Source organism: Cervus elaphus, chromosome 19 (genome assembly GCF_910594005.1).
Source record: "Cervus elaphus chromosome 19, mCerEla1.1, whole genome shotgun sequence".
Lineage (NCBI taxonomy): Eukaryota > Metazoa > Chordata > Mammalia > Artiodactyla > Cervidae > Cervus > Cervus elaphus.
In genome coordinates this window covers 77,432,921-77,457,345 of record NC_057833.1, presented here as the reverse complement: position 1 = coordinate 77,457,345, position 24,425 = coordinate 77,432,921, and the positions used below count along the sequence as shown (strand labels likewise).

At 44.8% G+C, this 24,425-nt stretch overlaps 1 protein-coding gene across 1 annotated transcript in view; it reads right to left on the bottom strand.

The window, feature by feature from the left end:
- DSCAM (DS cell adhesion molecule) overlaps nt 1-24,425 on the bottom strand; it is an 823,896-nt gene that overhangs the window by 86,499 nt on the left and 712,972 nt on the right. The window contains exons 19-20 of the mRNA XM_043875189.1: nt 21,065-21,220; nt 11,355-11,488 (exon numbers count right to left, since the gene is read on the bottom strand). Of these exons, the coding sequence (XP_043731124.1) occupies nt 11,355-11,488; nt 21,065-21,220 (290 nt within the window). The remainder of the gene's footprint in view (nt 1-11,354; nt 11,489-21,064; nt 21,221-24,425) is intronic.

Below are 24,425 nucleotides of genomic sequence, written 5' to 3'. Positions count from 1 at the left end.
TTCACTTCTTTGCATCCCCATGAATTGTAGCCTGCCAGGCTCCTCTGTCCATGGGATTTCACAGGCAAGAAAACTGGAATGAGTTGCTACTTCCTTCTCCATGTGAAAGTGAAAGTTGCTCAGTCATGTTCGACTCTTCGCGACCCCATGGACTGTACAGTCCAAGGAATTCTCCATGCCAGAATACTGGAGTGGGTAGCCTTTCCCTTCTCCAGTGGATCTTCTCAACCCAGGGATCGAACCCAGGTCTCCCGCATTGCAAGTGGATTCTTTACCAGCTGAGCCACATGCTGTTGTATTAATTTTCCTTTTGTGTCTCAGAAACTATTTAACTGGAAAATAAAATTAGCCACAATGAGCTACTTTAAATGCTCTTTAGTAATTTCTATAAAACTGGATGTTTACCCAATAATGGCTGAATCCATTTCCAAATCTTTTAAACTATTTAGCTCGATGGATGAACTTGTAAAGCCTCATGAAGCCTTCTTTAATCTCCTCAATCAGGTGTCATATTTGCCCTTTGTTTGGTGGTGGTGGCTTAGTCACTCAGTAGTGGCCAGCTCTTTGTGAGCCCATGGACTGTAGCCCGCCAGGCTCCTCTGTTGGTGGGATTTCCCAGGCAAGAATACTAGAGTGTGTTTCCATTTCCTTCTCCAGGGCGTCTTTCTGAAACAGGGATTAAACTCACGTCTCCTGCATTGCAGGCAGATTCTTCACTGCTTAACCACCAGGAAAGCCCTGCATACATCCCTTATGCTCCTTATCTTTATTGCCCTTTGGATTAGTCTCCATGTAATTTTTTTTTCTCATTTCCTTTCTGTGGTTTATTTCTTGTTTCATGTAGGTGTGGTCAGAAGAGATGCTTGAAATAATTTCTATATTCTTAAACTTGCTGAGGCTTGCTCTGTGCCCTAGCATGTGGCCAATCCTAGGGTACTCTTCGGATTATAGTTTTGCATGTTCTTATTGTCACTCTGCCATGGATGCTTCAGGCACTCTGAGAAGGGCTTGTCTTTCCTATCCCTCCACTTATCTCCCAGGGATCCTAGGTCAGAGTACTGAGGTTTGGGGACCTTCTAAGCACTCACTGGAATCGACTGAGGAAGTTTCTGTTTTCTTAGTGACTTTAATAATGACCTAGAATTTATTTGACTACAACAGAAAAAAAAAATGTGTAGAGAATGACTATAGAGTTGCAGACTGTTCAGATCAAATTATTCAGCAATTCTGATGGATATAAAAAGAATTCCACTTTAAAAATTTTCAATTAACTTTTTAATGAAACACTAATTCCATCAAAGAAATATGGTGCTTTAAAAAGCTTTAACATCTAATTATTAACCTCCTATTTTAAAAAATTGAATGCTCTGATTGTGCAGATAGAATGTTCACAGAAGTGATTAAAAAAAACCAAACTCCCTCAAAGCGGAATAAACAAAATGATAGCTCTTTTAATTATAGGGCAATGAGTCTTTCAGAGCATATAAATCTTTCTGTTCAGTGGCAAAGAAGTAGCCTGGATTACATAAAGAATAAATAGTTGGATCAATTTAAGATATGCCTCTTTTTAAAATTTCTATGTATAATACATTTGATCTGATTTTCATTTTATTTCACTATTTTTGTCTCTAGAAGAAGATAATATTTCACAAAAATCTTCCTAAAGAAATAGACTAAGATGATCAGTTCTCACTGAAATAATAGCACATTAAAGCTACTTGTTCTACATCAGTCAGTTTTGGTGGTTCCCTATGTACTTTACCAAGATCGCTTGACTGGCTATTATGTAAATGGCTATGGGCTACTTTTAAAAAAGAGTTCCAAACATAAACTATTTTAATTTTGGGGCTCCCATATATAGGCTATATTGTTACAATGTTTTGGAAGTGAATTACAGTTGATACCCAGAAAGGCAATAAAGGAAGTAGTCTCTCCATGCTATTGTTTAAAATCCGGGCATTGTCTCAATAACCAGACAGACATTACAGGATTCTTGTATTCCCCACTCTCTTTTTAACAAAATCACCTCCATTTACTATAATTTTGGCTCATTGCTTCCCCATTGTCATACTATCTGCCATAAAAATTATCTCTCTGTAAAAGTGCTTTATTAACTTGATTGCTATCACCTATTCAACAAATTTTACACAAAAGAACTGGTTTAGGATTATGTAACTTTTCACATATGAGAAAGAAATTGTGAGCAGGGCTCTTCTCAGTGATACACATAATAGAGGTACAAAATGCAGTTTGGGGAAAGGATAGCCATTATTAATTGAAGATTTAAAGCCATTTATTTCCTTAAATAGCAACCCATGTCTGTATCAGGCCAAGTCAAAAAGATGATCTGTTTTCAAAGCTGGAATCCTTCAAAAGTTCCAAAAGCTAGTTGATCAAAAAGGCATTTTCATCTGTGGCTACTCAGGTAGAGGTAAGAAGCAATGAGGAAGCTTACACCACTGTCTAGTCTGAATGAATTGTCGCTCAAAGCCAGTATGTGTATTGGCAATTTATCTGTAAAATTGGGCAGGCAATCTTGTGAGACTGGGCTTGAAAAGCGAATTTGAGGGCTTGTTTCTGTACAGAAATTCCATTTGAATATATGCTTCTGTTTTTCTTTGTTCAATAAAGCACAAAATCAGGTTCAGGATTTTAAAGGTCAAGCTTTTGCCCAATCTTAACATATGTGTTGGGGTTCCCTCGCAGCTCAGTTGGTAAAGAATCTGCCTGCAATGCAGGAGACCCAGGTTCGATTCCTGGGTCGGGAAGATCTGCTGGAGAAGGGATAGGCTACCCACTCCAGTATTCTTGGGCTTCCCTGGTGGCTCAGCCAGTAAAGAATCTGCCTGCGATGTGGGAGACCTGGGAAGACCCTGCATTTTGATCAGTTAGAGAAACTGGACAACTTCACTTGATTGATGTCTGATGTAACTGAAGGACAACTGATGCTGATTTTTTTTTTAATTATATGGACTTAACAGAAATATTGAGTAGCTATTGGCTGGTTCATTGAGAATAGAAAGAACCAGATTATTGTTTATCTTTTTTAAAGCATCAGATTATAAAACATAACATGTTCTTCCCCTCACTCCTCAAAGACTTGGAGTCCAATAAATATATGTAAATTGGAGCAAAAAAAGTTTAAAATTTAGAAAGTTTAAAAAAGTTTAAAGCAGATTCAGAAAATATTTCATCAGAGCTGGCCATGAAATACTGAACTGGCAGCCCACCAGGCTCTGTCCACCGGATTCTCCAGGCAAGAATACTGGAGTGGGTTGCCATGCCCTTCTCCAGGGGATCTACCTAACCCAGGGATCGAACCTACATCTCTTATGTCTTTTGCACTGGGAGGTGGTTTCTTTACCACTAGCACCACCTGGGAAGCCCTGTGCTTCACAAATACATATGCAGTTAATCACGTGCCAGCAGGTCTTTATCACACTTTTGTGTGGCAGGCATGGATTAGACTCTATGCTGAAGCTGCAACTCCAATACTTTGGCCACCTGATTTGAAAACAACTCATTGGAAAAGACCGTGATGCTGTGAAAGATTGAAGGCAGGAGGAGAAGGGGACAAGAGAGGATAAGATGGTTGGATGGCATCATTGACTCAATGGAACATGAGTTTGAGTAACCTCCAGGAGGCGTGCTGCAGTCCATGGGGTCACAAAGAATCAGAGACGACTGAGCAACTGAACTGAACTGATGCTTTTGTGATTAACCAAATTTTATTCTAGCAATCAGTACCATAAGTATAATCATATACCTGGGCGAAAAAACTAGAAAAGTTTCCTTAAGACAGACCAACATCTAAGCATTTGAAAATCAGCTCTGGTTTTATAAAAATTTGGGGGAAGTATATTCTTGAGCTTGCTTAGAAACACTTAGGTGTTTCATGTACTTAGAGTGTACACACACACGAAGAACATGACTGTGTACTCTTTGGGTGACTTCTGTGCATGCTAAATCACTTCAGTTGTGTCTGACTTTGTGATCCCGTGGACTATAGCCCCGCCAAGCTCCTCCGTCCATGGGATTCTCCAGGCAAGAATACTTATATGTGGGTTTCATTTCCTACTCCAGGGGATCTTCCCAACCCAGGGATCAAACCCACATCTCCCATGTCTCCTGCATTGGCAGATGAATTCTTCACCACTAGTGCCACCGGGAAGTCCAAGTGACTTCTGGCATCTCCATAATTTTCAGCTTTGCTATTATAGAAAATAAAGATGTTCAGCAGCAGGTCATGTAGCTGGAACTATGGAAGAAAGATTTCCATGTCAGTGATTCAAAAGTGCAGGCGTTCTGTCTAAATCCTTCTGGGATGGAAAGAATCCCAAAGTATTTAACACACTTTCCCTGCCTTATTAAGCAGAAACTTCATTATTCAATTTAACCTCTATTGGATGACTCATAGCCTTCAACCAGAAGATTTAATTCAACATAGCGTTTGCTGAATACCCACTATTTCAGCATAATACTGGGATTTCCAGGGTATAACAATGACTGACAGTGGTCCCTGTACCTAAGAAACTGACACATACTGTGGGAGCCCAGGTATGCCCATCTAACAGTGATGCCAGAGATGACAGTTATGCCAAAGAGAAGCTAAAAATCAGTGCTGGGGATGCTGAAGAGAAATGGAGCCTGCTTCCCTGGGGAAGGCAGTAAGCTGTCAGGGTGGAGAACCTGGGTCCTGGACTCAGACTCCCTCGGGCTGCAGCTCTGTCTTAACTTTGCTAAGCTCTGTCCTGGGCAGGCTGCCCAGTCTGCATGTGAGCACCAGTGCAAAGAAGAGAATAATAATATCCCCTCTTGCATAAGGTCATCATCGGAATGAACTGATGGAAAACAGTATTTTTAAAAAATGTGGGCCATAGAAGCAATTTAGCAGATCTAGCAACCATTTTAAAAATAAGAGAAAAAGCCCCATAGAACAGAAAATACCAGAGAATATCACAGTGCATTGTGTGTAGTAAGTGGAGTGTTGTTTACAAGGCTTTGGTTGTGTGTGTGTGTGTGTGTGTGTGTGCGTACTGGAGTGTGATCATAAAGTATATTTCTGATTGTGAGTCATGAAGAAACAAGTTTGAAAACTATAGGCAGAGAGCATTTGGCACAATGAGCTTTCCAGGTGGCTCAGGGTAAAGAATCTGCCTGCCCATGTAGGAGACATAAGAGATGTGGGTTTGCCCCCTGGGTTGGGATGATCCCCTTGGAGGAGGGAATAGCAACCTATTCCAATATTTTTGCCTGGAGAATCCCATTGACAGAAGAGCTTGGTGGGCTATAGCCCAGGGAGTCACAAACGAGTCGGACATGACTGGGCAACATTTAGCACTTAGTAACTAGAATATGGGCCTTCCCTGGTAGCTCAGCTGGTAAAGAATCTGCCTGCAATGCAGGAGGCCCCGGTTCAATTCCTGGGTCCGGAAGATATATTGGAGGAGGGATAGGCTACCCACTCCAGTATCTTGGGCTTCCCTGGTGGCTCAGATGGTAAAGAATCCACCTGCAATGCAGGAGACCTGGGATCGATCCCTGGGTTGGGAAGATACCCTGGAGAAGGGAAAGGCCATCCACCCTGGTATTCTGGCCTGCAGAATTTCATGGACTGTATAGTCCACGGGATCGCAAAGAGTCGGACATGACTGAGTGACTTTCACTCACTTTCACTGGTGGCCCAGTGGTAAAGAATCCAATGTAGGACATGCAGTTTCCATCCCTGGGTCAGGGAGATCCTCTGGAGAAGGAAATGGCAACCCACTCCAGTGTTCTTGCCTGGAGAATCCCATGGACAGAGGAGCCTGCTGGGCTACAGTCCATGAGGCTGCAAAGAGTCAGACACGACTGACTTAGTGACTAAACTACAATAAAGCTAGAATATGGCAAGTGCTCTAAAATGTTGGAATAAATAACGTAGCATTTAAGTTGAGCCTAAGAGTAAACATTTTCACATGGGAAGATGAAAGGAGGTATGGTCTAGGGAGGCTTGTGGGCAGACACACACCTGCTACCTTGGTTTGAATGTTGTCCGGACCTGCTGGAAGTTACGTTCTTGCTTCCCAGAAGATTTGTTTAATTCTGAGGTGTAGGCTACATGGAGGAGAGTCAGCTGCTACAAGTCTCATTGGCTCATCCAGAAACATCTACTGAGCCTTATGCCACATAGGAACTGGCTAGCAATATTATCTGAAACTGGAATAACTGAGGTGGATCACAGCTCAGGGATATAATGTTTAGGCTTTCTGATTTTTATTCTTCATCTATGAGAAGTATCCCTGGAGGAGGAAATGGCAACCCACTTCAATATTCTTGCTTAAAAAATCCCATGGACAGAGGAGCCAGGCAGGCTACAGCACAAGGGGATGCAAAGAACCAGATGTGACTGAACAATGAAAAGTTCGGGCTGTCTAATTTCACATTTCTACGTCCATCAGCTTAGCACTGCAAAATAGACAAATTCTACATCCTCGTGCTTCTGTAATATATAACCCTTCTCACAGCCTGCTTTTAAGTGGGGAAGTTTATTAGAGAGGAAGCCCAGGTTAGCTCCTTTCTACCTGGGACCTTATAAGGCTAGCTCACTTCTTCAGATTTCCATCACTTCTCATAGAGCATGAATTGATCATCCAAACCATTACATATTAAAATAATAACCACGGTTCCAAAATGATATGGACGAATTCCTGAATCAAATGGACTTTGAGATTTTGCTCTGACTGGGGAGGTGGATGTCTCATGGCATCAACTAGCCCCCAACAGTGAGATTAATGTTTACCAAGCACCACTTTTAGGCAATCAGTCTTGAGACAAATTTACAGTGTCATGTCTGGCAACACACAGAGTTTCATATTCTGATGCCTTTTTACTAAGCTGACCTGAGAGAACACCATAAAACAAATGCCTATAATCAGACAAGGCATTTCACATATTAGGGGAAAGAGCCTGCGTCTTTTAACAAAGCCCTTCCACAAGGAAGGGGGATGAATCGAGGACCTTCAGAGAAAATTTACATCTGTTAAGGAGGTTAGCCAAGGGACTCTTATAAAGAAGATTAAATTACAGAGTATGCTGTGTCCTAATTTATCCTCCCATGTTCTACATTTGACTATGAAGTCATTTCAAAGAAAAAAAAAATCAGATACAGGAGCAGGGAAAATATACAGAACTAGGACTGCCCTCTTGTGTTTCTTTTGCTACATAGGCGAAACCCAAAAGCCTCAGAAAATTGATAGCATCCAGTTTTCTGACTTAAAATTAAATTGCAGAAACTAAAGACAGGGAAGAAAATCTCCCCTTCTAGCAATTTATAGTTTCTTATTCACTCCATGGGAAAGCACAGACTAGTAGATGGAATTTTTCAATTCTTCACCTCTGAAGAGACTTGCATTAGTTCTCTCTGATCTTTCCTGGTAATGGTATTATTTTAAAAATAGGTCTCATATGAGGTATCTCTGCAGCTCACACTCAATTTTGCTGTCAACCTAAAACTGCTCTAAAAAATAAAGTCTGTTAAAAATAGATCTCGTGGTCTTAAATGATGTTTGAAATAGACGAGTAGCAGTGAGGCTCTAGAGATGGAAGAAAACTGATTCTGGTTCATTTTTCATTATTGAGGACAGCTCTGGGGTTCTGGGCCTTCCCAGAAGCTTAATAAGTGGCACTTCCCAGGAGACCATTGGCACCTGGTTGATAATTGTACTTCTAGAGCTACAGTGTTGTTTTTTTCTTAGTATGGTCCATTGTTGCCTAGAGAATCTCATGGACAGAGGAGCCTGGTGGGCTACAGTCCATGGGGTCAGAAAGAGTTGGACACAACTGAAATGACTTAGTGAAAGTCACTTCAGTTGTGTCTGACTCTTGGCAACCCCATGGACTATACAGTTCATGGAATTCTCCAGGCCAGAATACTGGAGTGGGTAGCCTTTCCCTTCTCCAGGAAATCTTCCCAACCCAGGGGTCAAACCCAGATCTCCCACATTGCAGGCAGATTCTTTACCACCTGAGCCACAAGAGAAGCCCAAAACGAGTTAGCATGCATGCCAAGATAGTGCAGGCTTCCTAGGTGGCACAAGAGGTAAAGAATTAGCCTACCAGTGCAGGAGATGCAAGCAGTGTGGGTTCAATCCCCGGGAAGTTTCCTTGGAGGAGGAAATGGCGACCCACCCCAGTATTCTCACCTGGAGAACCCCATGGACAGAGGAGACTGGTGGGCTACAGTCCATGAGGTTGCAAAGAGTCAGCTACGACTGAGCACATAGCCTAGCTAAAGACAGCACACAGACACTGCTAGCGGTTGGAAGACATTGGTGGGGTGAGAAGTTCATTGTATTTCCCACCTTTTATGATTGGCTTGATCTCACTATTGTAATTTTTGTAAGGCTCTTGTTGAGAAGGTTCTGGGAGGTTGAATCCCATTATTCTGTGCAGGGAGAGACTGGAAATCCCTGGGCAAATCATTTATATTCCATTTTACACACTTTTCCATCATGAGATCAGGCTAGTAACTTCTCTTTTTATAGGATGAAATTTGTAGGCTGGGAGGATGAAGACTAACACGGCGCCCTAGATCCATAGATGTGAGCTTGCTCAGCAAAGCCTCAGTCACTCAGAACTAATTCCAAATAATCCAGGCGGGGGCTTTTAGTTTAGACATAAAGAGCCAGTTGGGAAGACAGACAAGAGTGAGCTGCTGGTTGTCCCTATACCCTTCTGATTTCTCTCTGGCTTGTTGGAGTCACACAGTAATTGTGAGTCCTATGAAAAATAGACAAATGAATGACTGAATAAAAATAAAGAAACCCCAAATTGAGAGAGTAGCTTGGACATATATATGCTACCTTGTGTAAATAGATAGCCAGTGGGAAGCTGCTTTACAACACAGGGGGCCCAGTGCAGTGCTCTGTGATAACTTACAGGGGTGGGAGGGAGGCTCCGCTCAAGAGAGAGGGAATATATGTACACATATGGCCAATTCACACTGTTGTACAACAGAAGCTAACACAATATTGTAAAGCAATTATCCTCCAATAAAAAAATAAATTAAAAAAGAGGGAGGTGGGAGGGGGGTTCAGGATGGGGAACACATGTACACCCATGGCGGATTCATGTCAATGTATGGCAAAACCAATACAATATCGTAAAGTAAAAAAATAAATAAAACTGAAAAAAATTTAAAAAATAAATAATAGTATTTATTAAAAATAATAATAATAAAATAAGAAAGAAGCCCTTCGAATGCTAGTGAAATGTGGACACACTTTCAGCAATAAGTTAGCATCTCTTCGGTGAATGTGATGCCACATCAGGGCTGATGATCAGAGGGTCAGAACCTTCACAGGGACCTCAGAGCTTGGCCTCTGAGCAGAGGAACAGGGCCACCCACCGTGTCATCTACGCGGCTCTGTATCTCGACTTTGATGGCAGGATATGATCTGACAACAGGATTCAGCAGGTGAGAATTAATAGCATGTTTGAAACCAAATAAGAAAGTCACACAAGTTCTGAAACCCAACTGTGAGCGTATTACTTCTAAGTCTCCACGTCAACTCCAGAGGTGCTGCTGTTGACGGATAAACAGCGGAACGTAGAATTGATACTTTTCAGTGAGAGATGAGCCCCTGTGAGCCTCAGTCCCGCTCTCTCCCTGGCTCCCCACTACTAATCATCCTCACTTTTTAGGGGGCCACCAGGCCTCCAGACTCATTTAGACTCTAGACTTGGGGAAACATGCCATTTTAATTAAAATTTAATTACGAAATTAGTTCAGGAATGCTATTCAGTCTTTAAAAGGAAGGAAATTCTGACACATGTTACAGTGTGGATTCACCTCAAACACCTTATCTCTGTGCCTGAGATAAGCCAGGCACAGAAAGAAACACTATCTGATTCTGCTGATATGCATGAGATTCTTAGACTTTCCTGGGTTGGGAAGATCCTCTTGAGAAGGAATGGCAACCAGTTCCAGTATTCTTGCCTAAGAAATCCCGTGGGCAGAGGAGCCTGCTGGGCTACAGTCCGTGGGGTTGCAAAGAGCAGGACAGGACTCAGCGATTAATACACACACAGACTTGGGGTGGTTGCCAGGGCCCAGGGGAGGAGAAGTGGGGAGCTGTTGCTTAATGGGGACAGAGTTTCAGTTTGGGAAGATGAAAAGAATTCTGGAGACAGATGGTGCTGATGGTTGCCCAGCAATGAGAATGGACTTAATGCCACTGAACCAAACACTTAGAAAAGGTACATTTTATGTTATAATATTTTACCACAATAAAGCCAAACTTACTTTGCATATTCATCCCACAAGCACTTATTGAATGGCTATGCAGGTCAAGTTTTATGCCAGGAGCTGGGAGATAGAAGGATGGATTGGACATAGTGCCTACCTCAGGCAAGGCCATAAATATTTCTATGAAGACATCATCAATTTGATGAACCATTTTTTTGTTTTCTTTATGATGTCCTTCTTGGATACTCAATTTTTTTGTTGCTGTTCTTTAAGAAACAGTCTAACTCTGTAAGTATTATTCAGTGATGATATTAATGAAAATAAATACTGCACTTTGAAATATTAAGTACTCTAATTTTTAATTCCTCCACAATGAATGAAGCTAACTGTTGTCCTTGGGGGCTTCCCAGGTGGCCCTTGTGGTAAAGAACCTGCCTGTCAATGCAGGAGACGCAAGTGATAGAGGTTGGATCCCTGGGTTGGGAAAGAGAAGGGCATGACAGCTCACTCCAGCATTCTTGCCTGGAGAAGTCCATGGACAGAGAAGTCTGGTGGGCTGCAGTCCACAGGGTCACAGAGAGTTGGACGTGACTTAGCAACTGAGCGTGCGCGTGCACACACACACACACACACACACACACACACACACTGTACTTGGGAGGGTCACAGATGGTTGATAAAGTCCCTCATTTCTAGGACAACAGGAGTTTGTCTGCTGTTAAGTCTCACTGGGGGATGGGCAGGGAAGGAAGGCAAGGTGGGAGGTGGGAAGGAGGCGGGGGAGGCATTTGAAGACAGGTGCTACAGCAAAATCAATAGGCATTGTCCACTGACTATCAATTAAGCCTTCTGGGTTTTGATTTTGATAAGCCAGCTGGCAGTTTTGTGGGAACTCACCCAATAAACAATAATTCCAGACAATTGTGTCCCTTAGAAGGATTCAGAAGTCTATTTTCAAATGAGGTGGTAATGAGAACCTTGCTTTGTATGTGGAGACAGCAGAGAGAAAAATAAAACCACTGGGAAGACCCAAGTAGGTGGAAACAAAAGGAGAATGACCCAGATGGGAGACCGAGGCTTGTTTCTGGAAGATGCTTGAAAGGCACAGGATGATTTACAAACTTACTGTGGGGTAGGGGTGTGAGCAGAACACCGTGTACTTTCGAATGATGCCATTCAGCTTGAGGGGTGGGAGCCAGGACACGAAGACCATGGAGGCTGAGGCCGCGGCCGCCTTGACTCCGGCAGGGGGACCTGGAACTGGAAAAGTAGAACATTTAGTCACAAAATGATGGTGCTTCCCCCTCCCCCAATGCTGCACTCAACTCTGTCCCCCTACCCCACAGGACCCCACTGGCCTGGCCACTCTCTCTGCTCTGCTCTTCAGGAGTCAGTGTTGGGGTCTGAATTGTGTCCCCAAAAACCTGTGCCAGTTACAAACTGGTACTTGCCAATCCACCTCTACAAGGATTAAATCATGGCCCCTGCAACTTCTGACTTTCAACACCTCTGGAAAGGAGTTCAGTGTGGAAATCAGGAATGAAGCCCTCTGTGCTCTGGGAAGAACTGGCAGAACAAGTCTTCAGATAGACGAGATTTTATGCGCCCACTTCTTGCCTCTCCTCATATCTAGAAAAGCACTAAAATCTTTCATGGTGACGTCTGCTCCTTATGACCAGCAGTGAGTCTCTGCCAAAGTGTATTTCCAATTGTGAGTAATCCCTTCATAAAAATCATATATACACTGACCATCCCCCTACCTCTTTGGGGTGACTTCTCAGAGCTTTCTGAAAACCTGTCTCCCGGGTTGTAGTCCTCGTTATGCCACAAATAAAACTTAATTCACAACTCGCATGTTGTGCTTTTTTTTTCTTTCAGTTGACACCCACATGTTGAAGCTCTAACTCTACTACCCCAGAAAGTGACCTTATCTGGAGACGGTATCTTTACAGAAACAATCAAGTTAAAGTGGGGTCATTTGGGTGAGCCCTGACCCACTGTGGCTGGTGTCTTTGTGAAAAAGGAGGTGTGGACACAGAGAGGCCGTGGCAGGGGGAAATGATGTAAAGACACAGGGAGAAGATGTCCACCTGCAAGCCGGGGAGCTGTGCTCCCTCACAGCCCTTGGGAGGAACAGACCCTGCCTACACCTTGACCTTGACCTTCTGGCCTCCAGAACCGGGAGAGGACACATTCCTGCTGTTGGTCCCCCAGTCTGAGGGACATTGTTACAGCCGCCCTGGGTGCTGACACAATGTCTCTCTGACCAATGATCTGAGCGCTGCATAAGTTCTATTCTTGGCCACGTCCCCTAAGAGCTCACTTCAACAAGAATCCTGCTCAATCAGTTTAGCCAGTGCGTTCAGTGACTCAGTCGTGTCCGACTCTTTGTGACCCCATGGACTGTAGCCTGCCAGGCTCCTGTGTCCATGGGATTTTCCAGGCGAGAATACTTGAGTGGGTTGCCGTTTCCTCCTCCAGGGATTTTCCTGACTCAGGGATTCAATCCGTGTCTCCTGCATCTCCTGCACTGCAGACAGACTCTTTCCCGCTGCTCCACCTGGGAAGCTGCCATACGACACATGAAATGCCCACAATGTCTGATCACCTTTGATATCTGATCAAAGTCTCCATTCTCTGTCAGCCCCAGGTAATATCTGATCATCCTCATTGCCTTCTGCAAAATTCCAGTGAGGTCAATTTGGCCTGAATGCCTTTCCTCCCTGATGTTTCCTTTTAGTCAGATAAACATTTTATTTATTTATTTATTTAGGCTGCGCTGGATCTTTGTTGCTGTGTGTGGGCTTTCTCTAGTTGTGGTGCACAGGTTTCTCATTGCTGTGGCTTCTCTTATTGCAGAGCAAGGGCCTGGACCTCCTCTCGGCAGCAAGGTGCTCTTAGAGCTCACACATCTAACAAGCATCCGATCACCCCGGCATTTCCACTCTTGACTCACAAACCTTAGAACTATCCTTTTCCAAACAGGGCTCACCACCTTCTCTTTGATGCCTCCCTCCTCCCCTAGTGCAGACAATGGCACAGCCATCTTCTTGGTTGCAAGAGCCAAAACCTAGAATTTCTCTTCCCTCCTCACTGCCTGTCAGAGGACATATAAATTTGCCCTTTAAACCTCCATGTGGACAAATCCAGTCGATACTGGGCTTTCTTCCTGGCTCTATGTCATTCCTTAGAACTGGACCCTATTTTAGGTCCCTAGATGTGGGGTGCATCTCGCACGTCGGGTCATTGACACATGATGACCGAGAGCCTTAGGCTCCTCTTGCCTGGGATCATTTCCCACCCTCCACCTCATCCTTGACAACGCTTACTCATCACTCATCTTCTGCTAACTCCCACTTTCTCAAGAAAACCCTCTCTGTCACCAGCTTTGATGAGGTTAGGACTCCCGGGTTCTCTGAAGACTCTTCTTCATGATACTTGGGGTCATAAGCCACTCAGGAGTGACTGGTAAATATATGACTCCCCCACCAGCCTGCAAGCCTCATCAGGTCATCCTGTTCTCTGTCTCCAGGGCCCTGGCCAATACCTGGAACCTATGAGGTCCTCCAAGCAGACCTTCTAAATGAGCTGAGTGTGGCAGGCAAGGTGCTAAGACAGTGCCCAAGATTCTCACCCCCTGATGTACACACCTGCGAAATTACTTCCCCCTCCATGTGGGTGGTACCTGTCACTGAGATGGATGGATCATTTTCAAAATCAGGTTACATGTTGTGCAAAGGTGAAGGGATTTTGCAGATATGTTAAGGACACAATCAGCTGGCTTTAAGTTAATTGAAAGGGGAGTACCTTGGGTGGGCCAGACCTAATCAGATGACCAGCTTAAAAGAGGGTCTAGAAGTCAGACAGGGGTTGGAATTGTAGAGACAAGGTGCTGCGGGTGATGAGGGGCAAGGTGCCCCACTGTGACCACACGACCGTGAGACCCTGCTGGGCCACGTGACAGGGATGGGGGCATGGCCTCTTGGAGCCAAGAAGATGGTCTCAGCCCTGAGGTCACATGGAAATGGTTCCTGCCCAACACCAGTGAGCTCGGGATTCCCAGGTGGCTCAGCAGTAAAGAACCTGCCTGCCAATGCAGGAGACATAAGAGATGTGGGATCGATCCCTAGGCTGTGAAGATCCACAGAGGAGAGCATAGAAATCTACTCCAGGATTCTTGCGTGGGACTTCCCTCATAGCTCAGCTGGTAAAGAATCTGCCTGCAATGCAGGAGACCCTCGATTCCTGGGTTGGGAAGATCCCCTGGAGAAGGGATAGGCTACCCACTCCAATATTCTTGGGCTTCCATTGTGGCTCAGCTGGTAAAGAATCCGCCTGCAATGTGGGAGACCTGGGACTGATCTCTGGGTTGGGAGGATGCCCTGGAGAAGGGAAAGGCCACCCACTCCCGTATTCTGGCCTGGAGAATTCCATGGACTTTATAGGCTATGAGGTCGCAAAGAGTTGGACACGACTGAGCGACTTTCACTCTCTCTCATTCTTGCCTGGAGAATCCCGTGGATAGAGGGGCCTGGCAGGCTACAGTCCATAGGGTTGCAAAGAGTTGGACACGACTAAGCATGCACACCAGTGAACTTGGGTGAGGACCTAACCTCAGGTGAGACGCCAGGCCCAGTAGCCATGGTGATTTCAGCCTGTGAGGTCCTGAGTGGGGTACTCAGACAACAGTACCTGGACTCCTGACCCCAGGAAATGGTCAGATAATGAATTTGTATTTTTTTTAAGGTTTTGAGGATTTGCTGTACAACATACAAAATGAATCCTTACAGTCCAGCCATCTAAAAGTGTATCTTAAGGTGAAACATCAATGTTATTGCTCTGTAAAATTACTGCCTCGATTTGAAGTAAGACAGAAGTCTAAGGATCTTACAGACACTTCGGCCAACTTCATTTTTATCATCATCATTTTTCTGGCCTCGATGATCAGTCACAGGCAGGGGTGTGCGTGTGTGTGTGTGGGGGGAGGGGGTTATGGCTTGTCTGGTGTGTGTAGTATTTGTGTATGTGACGTGAGCTTTGTGATTTGTGCAATGTGTGAGATGTGTGTGTATAGTATGTCTGCCTATGTATTGTGCAAATGGTGTGTTTGTGTGTATGTGGTGTATGCGATACATGGTGTGTGTGTGGTATGTGTAATGTGTGTTTATAGTGTGTGTGCATATGTGTAATGTATGTGTATGTGATGTGTGTGGTGTGTACAGTATGTGTAGTGTGAGTGCATGTATATAGTGTGTGTGCATGTGTGTGGTGTGTGTGGCTTGTGGTGTGTTTGCACTGTTTATGTGTGCATGTGTGTGTGACTTGTGGTGGGTGTGTATTGTGTATGTGTGCATGCTTGTCATGTATGTGTACGTGATGTGTGTGGAGTGAGTGTGGTATGTATAGTGTAAGTACATGTTTGCGGTGTGTGTGGTTTGTGCATATTGTATATTTGTGTGGTGTATGTGTATGTGGTATGTGTGGTGTGTGTGTGTTATGTACAGTGTTAGTATATGTGCATAGTGCGTGTGGTATGTGTGTGTACTGTGTATGTGTGCATGCATGTCATGCATGTGTATGTGATGTGTGTGATGTGTGTTTCCACCTGTGTGTACATGTGACCCACCACAACACCTGGGTCCACTGGAGCCACGGAGACGCGGGGCTGCAGGGACATACCCACAATGGCTGTATCCTCACACCCAAGCAGTTTCCATCACACTCCATTATGTCTGGCCTTTGCTCTCACAAGAGCTGTGGTTTCCAAACAGCCTTTAAACTGGGAAATTCCTTTATAGTGTCATGTGGGAGACCCATATATAACATGATGGAAGTGGAGGGGCGCTTCCTGAAGCAGAGCAGGGAGTCCCCCAAGGGCCTCCCGATCACCACTGGACACCTCTGGGGGCCCCAGGAGCCCGGGTGAGAATCCCCACAGTGCAGGGAGTTTTGACGCCCACAGGGTGGGAGCCCTCCTGGGATGTCCTGGCCTACTGTGTGGCTGTGTGTGTGACGACCGCACAGAGCAAATCCCAACCCTGCCGCTGCAGCAGGACTCCGGAGCAGTGCTGATACAAAGCCTTCTGTGTTTCCTGAAGGGCTAGACAAATGCGCGCACGCGCACACACACACACACACACACACAGAGTCCATCACTTCTAAGGTAAACCAAGGTGCGGTTACTCTATCATCTGAGAACACCCCATCCGTGCCATCCAGGGGATGCATGGCTCAAGATAGGAATGGCCAGAGGACTTGGAAATATGCTGATTCTGTTGCTTTTTCTCTTGCTCTTAGCTCCACTTTGAGATGTCCTGACAAAGAGATTGCTAACCACGGCAGCAGGGACCAAAGATCACATATCACAGTTCCTGTTGACCTTCCCACACGTCAGCTCACAGAGCTCTGTGCACTGCGATGCGTTCAGTAAACATTTGCACTTAAACCATCTCTATTTATATATGTGCAATGTTTACTTTGCAGAAAAGGATCAAGGCTGAAACTACCTTAGGCATGCAGGATGAGAATAATTGGAAAATTATTAGATTGTGTTTGTGTGTGTTCTGTTTCTCCATGGCTTTGCTCAGATTACAATCTCAGCAAATAAAATGGCATTATGATTTCACAAACATTTTAGAATTCAGAATTAGTTATCTTGTGTCCAGAAAGCTAGATCCACAAGTAATCTTTTGTGGTCTTGAAGCAATAATAAAAATGCAAGTTCTCATTGATTGAACAGTTCTCATTGAACATTGGGAAGAGAATCTGAAATGTAAACAATTCTTTGAGACCTCAAGAATGTATCCATGGACCACGACTATGGTCCTGATGGATCTGAGACTTGTCTATGGACCCAATAATGTGTCCAACAGTCTACATCACAGATGTATATGAAGGATCTCCATATTCTTGGAGAATATGACCAAGAATCTTTATAGACACTGATAAACTACTTCAGTTCAGTTGCTCAGTCATGTCCGACTCTTTGTGACCCCATGGACTGCAGTACACCAGGCTTCCATGTCCATCACCAACTCCCAGAGCTTGCTCAAACTAATGTCCATTGAGTCGGTGATGCCATTCAACTATCTCATCCTCTGTCATTCCCTTCTCCTCCTGCTCTCAATCTTTCCCAGCATCAGGGTCTTTTTCAAGGAGTCAGTTCTTTGCATGTGGTGGCCAAAGTATTGGAGCTTCAGCTTCAGCATCGGTCCTTCCAATGACTATTCAGGGTTGATTTCCTTTAGGATTGGCTGCTTTGATCTCCTAGCTGTCCAAGGGACTCTCAAGAGTCTTCTCCAGCACCACAGTTCAAAAGCATCAATTCTTCAGCACTCAGCCGTCTTTTTGGTCCAACTCACCTCCATGGCTGGCACAATTCTTCACCATTTCTAGATTGGTGAGTTTTTTATGTGATTTTGGGAGATAGGCTTATTGTTATACCAGTTTTTCTCTCCTTTCCCCCAGTCTCTACTCTGCTTCTTTTTGAACATGTTAATGATTTATCCCAAGTAAATATTGACCCTCAGTTTTGTATCACTCTTCATCTCCCCATGACCACAAGTGGAATTCCTGATCTCCTTCCTGGGGTAACAGATATACCTGAGGCAGGACCTTCCGCAATCAATTGCATCTCCCCTTACTATTAGCACTGGATATGAAAGAAGGGAATAATTGATTAAAAAAGTAGACTTTGGGTCTCAGGGCCAAGCTTTGAGATAGAACTCTATGAAAATTTCTAAATTTGAAGGAGTAATTAAAAATTGATCCCAATGAGGGAGCAGTGGCGAGCCTTCCCCTTTCACTGGATTTCTGTACTTTCTTCTGAAAAATGCAGGTGTCAAAATTCATGTTGTCAATCAATTTGTTCTTTAAATACTAATTCCAATGACATCTGTGTTATTGCTTAGCAATGCAAAAGACAGTTCCACCCTCGCTCTGAAGGAGTGGAGATCAAATAATCAAATGTCTAGTGTCAGGAACCGTCCCACTATGTGTCAAGCTAGGTGATGTTTGCACACATCAATTCACCTTTTAGATTTTAATTCTCTGCAATCTGATTGTCATGGAAATTTGGTACATGAAGATGGTTCAGTTCAGAGAAAGTGTGATAAGGTGCCAAACTCCCCCGGGCAGCAGGTGGCATAGCAAACATGTTGATGTGACTCTTTGTTTATTGCATTTTAAAAATTAGGGACTTCTCCGGTGGTCTGGTGGCTAAGAACCCACACTTTCAATGAAGAGGGCCTGGGTTTGATCCCTGGTCAGGGAACTAGAGCCCACATGCTTCAGCTAAAAGATAGTGTGTGCTGCAACTGAAACCAGCACAGCCAAATAAATAAATAAATAAATATTTTAAAATTATTTTAAATTTAAAATTTATTTTAAATTTTTTTATTGTGTTTTAAATTTTAAATTTAAATGTATTTAAAAGTTAAATTATTTAAATAATAATTTAAAGAATTAAATTATTCACTCAGGACATAGCTTTGCAGACATCTCTTTGAACCTGTGACTTCCTAATGGCATGGTATTTTGACCTTAGATTTCCATAAAGAATCCAATAACTGAGCAAAATGACTGGCACCTGCCTATAACTGGGAATAATTATTCGTGTGTCCTAGAAAGACTGGGGGTGATGAGGTTTAATCTGTGTGCAGGAACTAGAATGCAAGAAGGGCTAGTGATGGTAGGAGGATGGATGGATAGGCTGCTTCAGGGGCTGGGTTCCCTGAGGGGAGAGCAGAGAGATGTGCTGTGAGCATCAGGGGAGTGTCCTTAGGAGACAGACAAGCTGAAGGGGAGAGTGTCTCCAGGCCTCCAAGTGCATGTCCCTAGCCTTGTCCCCACAGGACAGTCATGAGCGAAACAGCAGCATGCTTATATCCTAGGTAGCAAAGGACATCGGGCTTCCCAGGTGGTGCTAGTGGTAAAGAACCCGCCTGCCAATGCAGGAGATGTAAGAGATGCGGGTTCAATCCTTGGGTGGGAAGATCCCCTGGAGGAGGGCATGGCAACCCACTCCAGTATTCTTGCCTGGAGAATCCCATGGGCAGAGGACCCTGGTGGGTTATAGTCCATAGGGCCACAGAAAGGTGGACATGATTGAGTGAATGAACACACACACACACACACACTCTCTCTCTCTCATGCACAGTAAAGAATATCTACCCTGCCCACACACAGGCAGTCATGGGCAGTGAACAGTAACTCTCCCACCCCTGCCCTGACCAGCTTCCTAGGGCACTTAAGTCTGAAAGAAGCCAATAAATAAATAAATAAATAAATAAATTGTGGAGCCAAAACAGAGCAAAATTGAGATGTAGTGGTTGCATCTCAACCCTGGCTCTGGTATAATTCTGAACTCCAATCTGGAAAATTCCACACAGGCATCAATCTGACATCAGTTGCCCCTCCTTTATTAAGGTGGAAACTGCTTTTTCACTATTTGCTATAATATGTTTGCTCATGTTTCATTGCCCAGTAATGTCTGACTCTTTGTGACTTCCATGGACGGGAGCCCACCAGGCTCCTTTGTCCATGGGATTTCCTAGGGAAGCATACTGGAATGGGTTGCTATTTCCTTCTTCAGCTATAATATGTATCAGAAGTCAAATTATTCTTCAATACATCTCGGATCAGGCACCCCAGGCTTTCCCTTAATATAAAAAATGACTCACCATACAGGTTTTGTAGGATTGGGGAACAGCCATATAACCAAGTCCAAACTTCATGGAACAGTAAGACTAGTGATCTAAGAAATGCGCTATAATTAAAGTTTTACTAAATCATCATAAACCCTTGTGAAAGTGAAAGTTGCTCAGTCGTGTCCACCACTGTGACCCCCATGGACTATACAGTCCATGGAATCCTCCAGCCAGAATACTGGAATAGGTAGCCTTTCCCTTCTTCAGTGGATCTTCCCGACCCAGGAATCAACCTGGGGTCTCCTGCATTGCAGGCGGATTCTTTAGCAATTGAGCTATGAGGTAAGCCCCAAAAACCCTTGTAAGAAATTTAAAAAAATTCACATGAAATTCTCAAATTGAGGGCTTATTCTAATGTTACTCCAAAGTTGGCAAAGCATAGGATGATGTAGATTATTACGTAATTTTTAAGTGGAGAGATGGAATTGGTTAGAGCTTACACTAATAGCTAAAGGGTCACTGAAATGATTCTAATGGTAAATGACAGGGGTGGCCTGCATTACAGCCCTGAGATAAGAGGCAATTTTCTTTAAAATAATATGTGGTCCCCCAAGGGCATCCCAGGTGGTTCTAGTGGTAAAGACTGCCTGCCAATGCAGGAGATGTAAGAGACATGGGTTTGATCCCTGGGTTGAGAAGATCCCCTGGAGGAGGGCATGGCAACCCACTCCAGTGTTCTTGCCTGGAGAAACCCACAGACAGCGGAGCCTGGCGGGCTGCAGCCCATGGGGTTGCACAGAGTCGGACACAACTGAAACGACTTTGCATGTGGCTCCCCAAAAAAGAATGAAAAATTATAGGGGAAGAGAGAAAGTGAAAAAAGTGAAAGTGAAGTCACTCAGTCATGTCAGACTCTTTGCGACCCCATGGACAGTAGCCAGGGGAAGAGAGACTCAATGGATAAATCAAACAAAGGTGACACAGAAGTGTGGTCTGAATCATGCTGAAATATTTTAGGAGGGCAGCAAAAAGTTTTTAAGGAGCCAAGTCAGGAATCGGTGGGTGAATGAACCCTCTGACCCAGCCTTTCCGACAATGGCTCCTTCCTCGGAATGCAGGAGCCTCCTATGCGTCCCCTGGAGGTTCAGACGGGACCTGAGCACCCCCCACGACCTGCCCCCTTGCTCACCATCCTCTTTGGTCCGGGTGAAGATCTGCTCGCTCCGGACGCCGTCTCCAGCCCGGGTAAAGGCCAGCACCTGGATGCTGTAGTTGGTGTATTTCTCCAGCCCATCCAACTCGAGGGAGGGCTGCGTGGTGGTGACATTTTTAATCTCGCCCAGCTCTGGAGGACAAGAAAACACAAGCGTGTTACCACTGCTGTTGGCATGTTCTTACTGCGGCCCAGTGCTGGGCCCCCATCAATCACGTCCTGAAATCACTCAGGGGTGTGGGCACAGCCTTCGTGAGACGCTGACCCCTTGCAGTCTCTTGAAGAACATTATTTGCACCAAACTGCCACAGAGTGCCAGGAAGAAAAGAAGTCTGGAAAACAGCAGTTCAGTCCAGTTAAGTGTTATAAACCCAGTGCCAACAGGCCCCTCCGGAACTGTCCCCAAGCAGGAGTAACCCAGCAGATTCCCTGCACCCTGGCCCCAGGAAGCCAGGACCACTGCACAGAGATACTTCTAACTGCTCGCTAAGAAGCTTCTACAAGTCGAGCTTTGTTTTCTGGTTAAAATAAGCAGACCCCTTTAAGGTACGTGTGCTCTCTAGCACCTAACTTAAACTGCGGTGGCCCAGCACACACCTCCTGTCACCTGGAGTGAACCCCCTGCCCACGTGACAGGTCGATGTGTCAGGAACGCGGCGTCAGCTAAAAATGCTTTGTGTTCTGCAGCGGGATCAGATAATGACATGCAAAGATGCAACTTTACGCTGGCCCCGCCTGAAGCCCATGACGCATGGCAGCTCGAGAAAACTCAGTCTTGTGAAATACCCACAGGGGTGCTCTGGATTTAGAAATGAGCCATTGGCAGAAGAGTCAGAGGAGAGACGGGCCAAAGAGCTGCCCACCTTTAGGGCAAGTGGTCACTTGCGGAATGTTTGGTGTAGCCCGATCCCTGTGCCTGGTGGGCTGGGTTACTGAGAAGCGGGGTGGGAGCTGGGCCAGGAAGGAGACCTCCGTCGTGTCTGCTCATCTCTGCACACGACGCTCACAACAAGGTGTCCCGCGGTGTCTCTCGCTTTCTCCGGCCTCAGGAAACAGAGCTGACGCACCACGTTCCTCCCAAGGGGCCCTGTGCTGGGTTCCCATGCTAACTCACTCACTCAACACGACTATCCTTTTGTTTCCACTGGCCATTCCTTTTACAGGAGGGGAAACTGAGGCAGAGAGCGGCTCAGTGTCTTCGCCAGGTCACGAACCTGAGCACAAAGGCTGAGAGCGTGGGCTGTGGTACCGCATGCTGTGGCCGCGTGCCCGCGGTCCACACTCTCAGCTACTCCCTGAGGATGCTGGGTGGATGCATCTTGGCTGGAGGAGCTGGGTTTCTGCCAGCCTGGTTTTCCCTTCTTGCTCTTTGTTCTTCTCTCTTGTCCTCCTAGCACGTTGCATGGACGTTTGGAGATTAGTGGTCAGTTATTTTGGGGTTATGGTGACTATGAATGTCTGTTTTGACCTTTTGTCATCAAAAGGTGATATCAGGGCTGAATTGGACATGTAGGAAAGCTGAATTTCAAATAAAGCAGGGGTAGTCGAGGTTTATCACCCCCATGCCAGGGACCCCTGTGTTTGATGATGGTTGGTTGGGAGGGGACGGGAGAAACAATGCGTCTCAGGCATGGCCCCGGACCCAACAGGAGCCCAAGGCCTGTTTCCACCATGGGCAGCTCATGGGCAAGTTCTGGAGGCAGGATGTTTTGCTGGGGGGAGGGCAGGACAAGGGTGCAGCCCCCCAAAGATGCCTGAGGTCCAGTGTCTCCGGGGGCTACCAGCCAGTGGCAGACTTTCAAGGGCCACAATTTAGAAGTCACAGCAGATGGCTAGTGAAAATGAGAAAAATGTTTGCTCCTATGTGGTCCTTGTGCACTTGGAAAGTTGACAATCATTACCCTCAGATGGGTTAGAAATTCTTTCCTGTGAAAGAATAGTCTTTCCTAGGTGGCCATCAGATCTCTATTACATTATTCATTTATAATTTTCATTTTCCTGAACATAGATAATATAGATCAATGGGAGTAGCATAAAAAAGTCAAATGCTAATGAAAAAAATGCAAGTGTAGTTCTCATCAAGATCTTTTCAGATTTAGGAACTTTTATATGTGACAAAGATTATGCCAAAGAAGGGCAATGTCAAAGAATGTTCAAATTACCACACAATTGCACTCATTTCACATGCTACCAAAGTAATGTTCAAAATTCTCCAACCCAGGCTTCAATAGTATATAAACCAAGAACTTCCAGATGTTCAAGCTGGATTGAGAAAAGGCAGAGGAACCAGAGATCAAATTGCCAACATCCATTGGATAGTAGAAAAAGCAAGAGAATTCCAGAAAAACATCTACTTCTGCTTCCCTGACTATGCTAAAGCCTTTGACTGCATGGATCACAACAAACTATGGAAAATTATTAAAGAGATGGGAATACCAGACCATCTAATCTGCCTCCTGAGAAACTAGTATGCAGGTCAAGAAGCAACAGTTAGAACCAGATATGGAAAAACAGACTGGTTCCAAATTGGGAAATGAGTAGGTCAAGGCTGTATATTGTCACGCTGCTTATTTAACCTATATGTAGAGGACATCATGTGAAATGGCAGGCTGGATGAAGGACAAGTTGGAGTCAAGATTGCCGGGAGAAGTATCAGTAACCTCAGATATGCAGATGACACCACCCTTATGGCAGAAAGCAAAGGTGAACAAAAGAGCCTCTTGATGAAGGTGAAAGGGCAGAGTGAAAAACCTGGCTTAAAACTCAACATTCAGAAAACTAAGATCATAGTATCTGGTCCCACCACTTCATGGCAAATAGATGGGGAAACATTGGAAACAGTGTCAGACTTCATTTTCTTGGGCTCCAAAATCACTGCAGATGGTGACTGCAGTCACAAAATTAAAAGACCCTTGCTCCTTGGAAGAAAAGCTATGACAAGCCTAAAGTGAGTGAAGTCACTCAGTCTTGTCTGACTCTTTGTGACCCCATGGACTGCAGCCTACCAGGCTCCTCTGTCCATGGGATTTTCCAAGCAATAGTACTGGAGTGGGTTGCCATTTCCTTCTCCAATGACAAACCTAGACAGCATATTAAAAGACAGAGACGTTACTTTGCTGACAAAGGTCTGTATAGTTAAAGCTATGGTTTTTCCAGTAGTCATTATGGATGTGAGAGTTGGACCATAAGGAAGGCTGAGTGCCGAAGAATTGATGCTTTTGAACTGTGGTGTTGGAGAAGACTCTTGAGAGTCCCTTGGATTACAAAGAGATCAAACCAGTCAATCCTAAAGGAAATCAGTACTGAATATTCATTGTAAGTACTGATGCTGAAACTG